This window comes from Nerophis lumbriciformis, linkage group LG13 (genome assembly GCF_033978685.3).
Source record: "Nerophis lumbriciformis linkage group LG13, RoL_Nlum_v2.1, whole genome shotgun sequence".
NCBI lineage: Eukaryota > Metazoa > Chordata > Actinopteri > Syngnathiformes > Syngnathidae > Nerophis > Nerophis lumbriciformis.
This window is the reverse complement of record NC_084560.2, coordinates 16760109-16770420: the sequence shown is the minus strand read 5'-3', so window position 1 is coordinate 16770420 and position 10312 is coordinate 16760109. Positions and strand designations below refer to the sequence as shown.

Genomic DNA, 10312 nt, shown 5'->3' with positions numbered 1-10312 from the left:
GCCAACTGAAAAGTATGAAAATGAAAAATATGAGCATGTACAATACTCAATACTTGGTTGGAGCTCCTTTTGCCTCAATTACTGCGTTAATGCGGCGTGGCATGGAGTCGATGAGTTTCTGGCACTGCTCAGGTGTTATGAGAGCCCAGGTTGCTCTGATAGTGGCCTTCAACTCTTCTGCGTTTTTGGGTCTGGCATTCTGCATCTTCCTTTTCACAATACCCCACAGATTTTCTATGGGGCTAAGGTCAGGGGAGTTGGCGGGCCAATTTAGAACAGAAATACCATGGTCCGTAAACCAGGCACGGGTAGATTTTGCGCTGTGTGCAGGCGCCAAGTCCTGTTGGAACTTGAAATCTCCATCTCCATAGAGCAGGTCAGCAGCAGGAAGCATGAAGTGCTCTAAAACTTGCTGGTAGACGGCTGCGTTGACCCTGGATCTCAGGAAACAGAGTGGACCGACACCAGCAGATGACATGGCACCCCAAACCATCACTGATGGTGGAAACTTTACACTAGACTTCAGGCAACGTGGATCCTGTGCCTCTCCTGTCTTCCTCCAGACTCTGGGACCTCGATTTCCAAAGGAAATGCAAAATTTGCATGGTTGGGTGATGGTTTGGGGTGCCATGTCATCTGCTGGTGTCGGTCCACTCTGTTTCCTGAGATCCAGGGTCAACGCAGCCGTCTACCAGCAAGTTTTAGAGCACTTCATGCTTCCTGCTGCTGACCTGCTCTATGGAGATGGAGATTTCAAGTTCCAACAGGACTTGGCGCCTGCACACAGCGCAAAATCTACCCGTGCCTGGTTTACGGACCATGGTATTTCTGTTCTAAATTGGCCCGCCAACTCCCCTGACCTTAGCCCCATAGAAAATCTGTGGGGTATTGTGAAAAGGAAGATGCAGAATGCCAGACCCAAAAACGCAGAAGAGTTGAAGGCCACTATCAGAGCAACCTGGGCTCCCATAACACCTGAGCAGTGCCAGAAACTCATCGACTCCATGCCACGCCGCATTAACGCAGTAATTGAGGAAAAAGGAGCTCCAACCAAGTATTGAGTATTGTACATGCTCATATTTTTCATTTTCATACTTTTCAGTTGGCCAACATTTCTAAAAATCCCTTTTTTGTATTAGCCTTAAGTAATATTCTAATTTTGTGACACACGGAATTTTGGATTTTCATTTGTTGCCACTTCAAATCATCAAAATTAAATGAAATAAACATTTGAATGCATCAGTCTGTGTGCAATGAATAAATATAATGTACAAGTTACACCTTTTGAATGCAATTACTGAAATAAATCAAGTTTTTCAAAATATTCTAATTTACTGGCTTTTACCTGTGTGTGTGTGTGTGTATATATATATATATATATATATACATATATATATATATATATATATATATACATATATACATATATATATTTATTTTTATTTTTTTAACCTGAATATACAGAGGATGAACTTCATGTTATAGAAGCTGAGCGAGCATGAAGAGAGGCTGTAATGTTGGCGCAGACAGAAACCGAGAGAGTCAGGAGCGATGTTTTGGCGAAGAAAGCACAACGAAAGACGAATTGTTACGCTCACAGACCCTGCAGTCTGTGTAGATCCACCCATGGCACTTGTTTACATTCAGGGTGCTAGCTTGCTTTCCTTGATACAGGGTTTTTTTAACCACTATTTATAGCTATTTTGACAAAAAATGTGTTTTTGTTTATATAACTGACACCATTTAATTCAATGTAGTTATGAAGCAGATCTCCATTTAAATAGTAATTATTTAGTGCTTATTTGTCTTTAAATATGTCTGAATTTAACAGTTACAATTCTGAGAGTTTAATTTATTCTTTGAACCTTCGGAGAGCTCCTCAAAATCTGGTTGGACAGCCCTGCCCTATAGTTTAGTCCGATGTCATCCCATTCTAGCCAGAAGGTTGAATTGTTACCAAAGTGTGTTGGCTCATTTCTCATATATTTTCCTGACAGAAGCACCATTTAAGCAGTCGCCTTTCTTTATTTCTTTATTTATTATTTTTTATTATTACTGATTTTTCTTTCTGTGTTTTGCACATTTTGATAAATGACTGGTTTACCTTTTTTAGGACTCCAGATATCCACAAATGAAGTGGTGGCAGATTTGGTGTCACATAACATGTGTAAATGCCTGAATCAGATTGAACAATATAACTACCTTTTCTGATTTGCTGGCGGCTGTGCAGGGCTCAGCTGCAGTCGCATTGTGCAGTTTGATTGTTAGCACATAGCCTCAGTGTGTACAAATAGTGTGTACAAAGTGCGCGTTATTTCATCAACATTCCGTCTCAACTTAAGTCGTTGGTTGTTCCTAAATCCATGATTGTAGGCTCAGCACGGAATACGGTGTGACCTGTATATTCCCTCTTCACTCAGTGCCATCCATGTTGTTGTACACATGATTAGCTGACGTTTGGTCAGATTTCCAGTGTGACGAGGGGGAATATCTTGCTTTGCTATATTTCCATGACTGTAAATATGCAGCACAACTGATAGTTGATCTACTTTAGAAAGGATGTGGACAACATCAATGATACTTAATATGTTCTGGATGTTGTACTTGCCATTTCATAGGAGTCTTTAGGTGAGAGATTTTAACCATTTCCTAAATAAGTACCTTGTATTGTTAAAACATGTTCACAAACTGACCTGCAGGGACACAATTATGCTTTTAGGAAATGTCCTCCAAAAGCGTCCCACCGTGATATTACAAATGTCTTACTCTTTAATGGCTTACTACTGTGTAGTCATCCAAAATACTGTTTGACAATGTTTTTGTTTTTTTTAAATGTTGTGCGCTATCTGCATGAGGTAATGATTCTCTACGAGAATTAACCGAACCGTCTTTTTCAATAATGTCTCTGTCAGATAAATATGACCAACAAGGTTTGGAGCATTGGTTTACCTTACTTACCTGCTAAAGCGGGCCGTGGTACTGTGTGGAATGTGTATTTGTGACTTGTAGAAGTTCTGTATGGAAATTGAATTGATAAGTTGTTATAATAAACCTTTTAATAGCTCTTTAAATGATCACTTTTGAATTGTTCATTCAGACTCCACCAAAACTAAACAACCATGTTATATTTATTAATATTATATTATCTTATTGTCCTTACGAAGATTGTCTTATTTTTTTTATTAAATATATGTCACAAAACCTCACTATGAGCAAATATCAATATGTTTCCCCCTTCATTCTTGCGGCGCCCTCTAGAGAAGACAATTGTCTATGTGGCCCAAAACCACCACTGTGAAATAATTTTCATTATAAATAACTGGCTAATAATTGCATTACTCTCGCAGAACATTTACATCATACTTGCCAACCCTCCCGAATTTTCCGGGAGACTCCCGAAACTCAGCGCCTCTCCCGAAAACCTCCCGGGACAAATATTCTCCCGAAAATCTCCCGATTTTCAGCCGGAGCTGGAGGCCACGCCCCCTCCAGCTCCATGCGGACCTGAGTGAGGACAGCCTTTTCTTTATGACAACAGGGGTGACAAGAACTAAATCATCCAGACTAGAGATAAATTGTCTTACCTAAAAATAAATATATTTATTAATTTAAAAAAAAAAAAAAAAAAACAGTTTTACTATATTTTGCTAAAAACATCAAAAATAATTGTATTTTTATTTGTATTTTTTCTGACTCCTTATTAAATCCAGCCATAGAATTATACATTAAAATAAACATATTTGAAATCATTAATTTTAAATGATCATAATATTTCATTTAAAATGACCATATTTAATTATAAAAATAATTGCTTGTTTATCAACAACTTTAGCATTTTATTCATTACATTTTTAAGCTCTCAGAAGCCAAGTTATGTTATATTCCTTAAGATTTATTTATGCAAGTTTGAAGTATCAATTATCTAAACACAGTTTTGTTTGCATATTTTCAGGATGTAGATATATATATATATATATATATACATATACATATATATATATGAAATCCTAGTAAATATTTACAGTGTGCCACTGGCTCTGTATCAATGTGAGTTTATTTCACGTTAACAGTCGCTGTGGTCTCTAGTGCCATCTAGTGGTGAAATAGTTTACTTATTGCAAGAGAGAAAAACAGAGCTGTCCTTTTGGAAAAAAAACAGTAGTCAAGAAAGAAATCTGTGATCTGTGCTCTTTTCCTGAATATTTGTTTACTTGGAGTTCCTCTTTATGTATTTTACCCATTCCCTGCATCATGTTTTGCCATAACAATTATGGTTGTGTAGAAATGGTCCACAGTGGACATGAAGGTCAACACATCCATCCATCACTCAAGTTAAAAAATGTTGGCACCATAATAAACCATTTCAAAATGCATAACTCCATTTAAAAACAGGCACTGACCCAAGGCGTGCATGTACCGTATTTTTCGGAGTATAAGTCACGCTGGAGTATAAGTCGCACCTGCCGAAAATGCATAATAAAAAAGGAAAAAAAACATATATAAGTCGCACTGGAGCCCGGCCAAACTATGAAAAAAACTGCGACTTATAGTCCGAAAAATACGGTATTCAACTTCTGAAGAAAAAAATGACATGTTTTGAAATGGCCCAGACTACACCCATTCAAAACTATGTCAGGTGACATTTGCCAAATTAGGAACATTGTCAAATATTCCTAAATTACTATGTGCCATCAACGACTGAATGTTGTCATTAAAGGTACAAAGTTTTAGTTTGTGTGTATTCATACAACAGGTATTACTCATTCAATCTGTTTTATACCAAATACATGCAGTACAGGCCAGAAGTTTGGACACACCTTCTCATTCAATGTGTTTTCTTTATTTTCAGGACTATTTAAATTGTAGATTGTCCCATCAAAACTATGAATGAACACATGTGGAGTTATGTACTCAACAAAAAAAGGTGAAATAACTGAAAACATGTTTTATATTCTAGTTCCTTCAAAATAGCCACCCTTTGCTCTGATTACTTTTCCGCACACTCGGCATTCTCTGGATGAGCTTCAAGAGGTAGTCAGCTGAAATGGTTTTCACTTCACAGGTGTGCTTAAAGCTCATGGAGAAAATGCCAAGAGTGTGCGTTCTACCCTTGAAGTCGTGGTGACGTGGCAGTTCGACAACTACAGGACTTATTTAGGAGTACCGCAGTCCACTCCGAGTGGAGAGACCCCTAGAAAAGGTGGGGCAAACATTGGTCACCACAAAACCCTGGACCTCCTCATACGGTGAAAACAAGGACAAAACCAAAACTGAATCCTTTCACAGTGGGAGCGTGGAATGTCAGGACCCTCATAGACAACGACAACACAGACATAGAGAGACCACACTGATGCACTGCTCTCATGAGTAGGGAACTGGACAGCTTCCGTATTGACATTGCCGCCCTCTCCGAAACAAGTCTTGCCGGAGAGGGAAGTCTAGCCGTAGCCAGTGCCAACTACACCTTCTTCTGGAAAGGGAAAGATGCTGAAGTTCGGCGGATCCACAGTGTGGGCTTTGCGATCAAGACATCAATCATGAGTCGCTATAACCTGGTCCCAACACCTAGAAATGAACGTCTCGTGACCCTTTGTGTGCCGCTCCCTAACAGCAACAACCTGACCCTGATCTCCATGTATGCACCAACCCTTGAGTCCGAGGAAGATGTCAAGGAGTCTTTCTATAATGCCTTTAACCGGACCATTCAAGCTGTATCCAGTAAAGATGAGCTTCTTGTGCTTGGGGATTTCAACTCTGTTGTGACCACAATCTCTGGGAGGGCGTACTAAGCAGGCAGGGCCTTTTATCATGTAACTCGAACAGGGTCCTATTCCTTGGCCTATGTGCTGAAAAAGAACTGGTCATCACCAACACCTGTGTATGTATATTTATATATGTGTGTACGTATGCAAATACTGTATGTATTTATGTACAAAACCCAAAACCAGTGAAGTTGTCACGTGTATATGGTAAATAAAAACAGAATACAATGATTTGCAAATCCTTTTCAACTTATATTCAATTAAATAGACTGCAAAGACAAGATACTTAACGTTAGAACTGGTAAACGGTGTTATTTTTTGTAAATATTAGCTCATTTGGAATTTGATGCCTGCAATATGTTTCAAAAAAGCTGGGACAAGTGGCAAAAAAAGAGTAATTAAGATGAGGAATGCTCATCAAAGACTTATTTGGAACATCCCACAGGTGAACAAGAAAATTGGGTATAAAAGCAGCTTCCATGAAATCCTCAGTCATTCACAAACAAGGATGGGGCGAGGGTCACCGCTTTGTCAACAAATGCCTGAGCAAATTGTCCAACACTTTAAAAACAACATTTCTCAACAAGTTGTTGCAAGGAATTTAGGGATTTCACCATCTACGCTCCGTAATATCATCAAAATGTTCAGAGAATCTGGAGAAATCACCAAAAACCAACATTGAATGCCTGTGACCTTGGATCCCTCAGACGGTACTGCATCAAAAACCGACATCAATGCAAAGGAACGCTTCAAAAAAACAGTTTGTCGCTACATCTGTAAGTGCAAGTTTAAACTCTGCTATGCAAAGCCAAAGCCATTTATCAACAACACCCAGAAACGCCGCCGGCTTCGCTGGGCCCGAGCTCATCTAAGATGGACTGATGCAAAGTGGAAAAGTGTTCTGTGGTCTGACGAGTCCACATTTCAAATTGTTTTTGGAAACTGTGGATGTCATGTCCTCCTGGAACAAAGAAGAAAAGAACCATCCAGATTGTTCTCGGTGCAAAGTTGAAAAGGCAGCATCTGTGATGGTATGGGGGTGTATTAGTGGGGACAGGCCCGGCCACCAGGCGCTCGCCATCGTCCCCCAACTCCGGGCTTGGCTCCAGAGGGGGGCCCCGGTGACCCGCGTCCGGGCGAGGGAAATCTGAATCCTTGTTGTTTCATTCCTATAGAAGTCTTCGAGCTGCTCTTTGTCTGATCCCTCACCTAGGACCTGTTTGTCTTGGGAGACCCTACCAGGGGGCATGATAGCCCCCGGACATCATAGCTCCTAGGATCATTGGGACACGCAAACTCCTCTACCACGGTAAGGTGGCAGCTCAGAGAGGAGCATATATATATATATATATATATATATATATATATATGTATATGTGTGTGTGTGTATGTATTTATATATATGTATGTATATATAAGTATGTGTTTATATATATATGTATATACATACTGTATGTATGTATATATATGTACTGTATACATGTGTATATATATATATGTATATATACATATGTATATATATACATACATACAGTACATATATATACATACATATATACATACATACAGTATGTATATACATATATATGTATATATACATATATATGTATATACATATATATGTATACATATATATGTATGTATATACATACATATATGTGTATGTTTATATATATATGAATATATATGTATATGTATATATATATATATATATATATGTATGTATATATATGTATATACATATATACATACATATTTATATATACTCTATATATATGTATATACATACATATTTATATATACTCTATATATATATATATATATATATATATATATTATATATATATATATATATATATATATATTTCGGGGGAAAAGATGATCAGTTTTCAATTTAAAGCTCAAATTCACTGCAAACAAAACAAACAAGACGCGCTGACGTCTTTTATCCTGCGGGTGGCGTTGCATTCCAATATATTGCAACAAGCGGCAGGAAATGGATGGATGGATGTGTGCAAGATGTTCAGCATGCATGGCGTCCTTGGGGAGGGACGTTTACCCTCTCTAATGATAATTATAATCTCAACGTTCATTGCAGGAAAAGCACAAGTAGATGTGAGCTCAATTCTGTTCATGTGTTTTATTCCAAACATATCAACATTTATACTCAAGATATTTGAAAAGAAAACAGCACTATTAAAAACAAAATAAAATTAATAAGGAAAATATTATTCCTAAACCCAACATATTTACATCAATTTTATACTTCATTATGATTCATAGTTAATAACAAAATACAATACAGTTGTGCATATTAATATACAATATATAGTTACAGGATATATAATAATATACATATCCTCACATGATCACAGATATATACCAACTCATCTTACTAATTGTATAAGATATAAATATAAATACATTTTGCCCGCATTTGCACATATTTCACTGACCACTCAGTTACCCTGTAAAAGAACAACTAATTTATTTGCGTTATTAATGACTAATTTCTCTGTGAATTCTACCCAGCAACATGCACTTCTTGACTGCATATGTAGGCCATGCTTGATTAGCCTCTGATCACACAAGGGAGAGTTGTAAACATTACTATGTAGGTCACATCATATTTGGCTGGGGGGAGGCTTTATTTTATTTACTGTATACACAAAGCCTCAAGCGTATGTTTCTTTAAGATTACCATGAGCGCCAAGCATCATCATTTAATAATGATTGCCTTTAAATACAAGTAATACTGCAAATACTTCAAGTTTACCAAATGAATATATTTTTATAAAATTATTTTTATTTTACTTGTACTTGTACAATTGCTAATTTTGATATAAAGTAAATTTTATTTGTTAATGGGAATGATACTAAAAACTAGCACAAAAATCTAAAATAGGTCATTAGATCAATTATTTGTATATTTTAAAATACAGTTCCAAGTCTTTTGCACTCTAGGTTATTTGAGTTTTGTATATTCTTTTTTATTTAAAAAGATACAAAAACAATTTTCAAAAAAGTTTATTGAGTTATTAGTATCAAAATGTCAGCTTTTTCCTCTTGACTTTGTCCCTTTAGAAAAATAAATTAAAAAACGTTTTTTTTTGCTTATTTTCATGTTCCGCAACAAGCCAATAAAGCCGTGGGTAATAAAAATATGATTTTTGCACCATGATCTTTTTTAAAAATCCCCCAAAGAAATTTAAAAAAATAATGAATATTTATGCCTTTTGTTTAGATTTTCTGTTTTGTGCTTTTGTTTGTTCCAGTGGTTTCCTGTTTGGGGCTCACTTCAATCACATGACTGCTGGTAGTTTGCTGTAAAAAAATAAATAAATAAATAGAATCATTGAAAAAATAAAAATACACAAAATGAAAGAAAAAATTATTATTTAAGAAAAAAAAAAAGAAAAAAGTGTGAGGTACAGTCTGGTGTGCCGTGGGCGATTATGTAATTTCACCTATTTGGGTTAAAAATACGTCGTAGGTTAAAAATATTTTTTGCAAACCAGTAATTATAGTCTGCAAATGATGTGTTGTTGTTGTTGAGTGTCGGTGCTGTCTAGAGCTCGGCAGAGTAATCGTGTAATACTCTTCCATATCAGTAGGTGGCAGCCGGTAGCTAATTGCTTTGTAGATGTCGAAAACAGCGGGAGGCAGCATGCAGATAAAAAGGTGTCTAATGCTTAAACCAAAAATAAACAAAAGGTGAGTGCTGCTAAGAAAAGGCAGAACAAAACTAAAACTGCACTGGCTCCAAAGTAAACAAAAACAGAATGCTGGACGACAGCAAAGACTTACTGTGGAGCATAAACGGCGTCCACAAAGTACATCCCAACATGACAATCAACAATGTCCCCGCAAAGAAGGATAAAAACAACTGAAATATTCTTGATTGCTAAAACAAATCAGATGCGGGCATACTTGCCAACCCTCCCGAATTTTCCGGGAGACTCCCGAAATTCAGTGCCTCTCCCGAAAACCTCCCGGGACAAATATTCTCCCGAAAATCTCCCGATTTTCAGCCGGAGCTGGAGGCCACACCCCCTCCAGCTCCATGCGGACCTGAGTGAGGACAGCCTTTTTTCACGACGGGAGGACAACAGGGTGACAAGAAATAAATCATCCAGACTAGCGATAAATTGTATTATTATGTTTATCTTACCTAAAAATAAATATATTTATTAATTAAAAAAAAAAAAAAACGAAATACATTTTTACTATATTTTGCTAAAAACATCAAAATTAATTGTATTTTTATTTGTATTTTTTCTGACTCCTTATTACATCCAGCCATAGAATTATACATAAAAATAAACATTTGAAATAATTAATTTTAAATTATCATAATAATTCATTTAAAATGACCGTATTTAATTATTAAAATAATTGCTTGTTTATCAACAACTTTAGCATTTTATTCATTACATTTTGAAGCTCTCAGAAGCCAAGTTATGTTATATTCCTTAATATTTATTTATGCAAGTTTGCAAGTATCAATTATCTAAACACAGTTTTGTTTGCATATTTTCAGGATATATATA

At 36.5% G+C, this 10312-nt stretch overlaps 1 protein-coding gene across 2 annotated transcripts in view; it reads left to right on the top strand.

Annotated features, from left to right (window-relative positions):
• atf2 (activating transcription factor 2) overlaps nucleotides 1-5990 on the top strand; it is a 53985-nt gene extending 47995 nt beyond the window's left edge. The window contains exons 12-13 of one of the 2 annotated variants that reach the window (XR_009816497.2): nucleotides 4850-4924; nucleotides 5063-5990. Coding sequence is in view for 1 of the 2 variants with exons in the window: in XM_061971593.2 (XP_061827577.2) it covers nucleotides 4850-4866 (17 nt within the window). In the remaining variant the exon portion in view is untranslated. Of the gene's footprint in view, nucleotides 1-4849 lie in introns of both variants that reach the window. The other variant, XM_061971593.2, reaches the window with a different exon arrangement.
• The last annotated feature ends 4322 nt before the right edge of the window (nucleotides 5991-10312 follow it).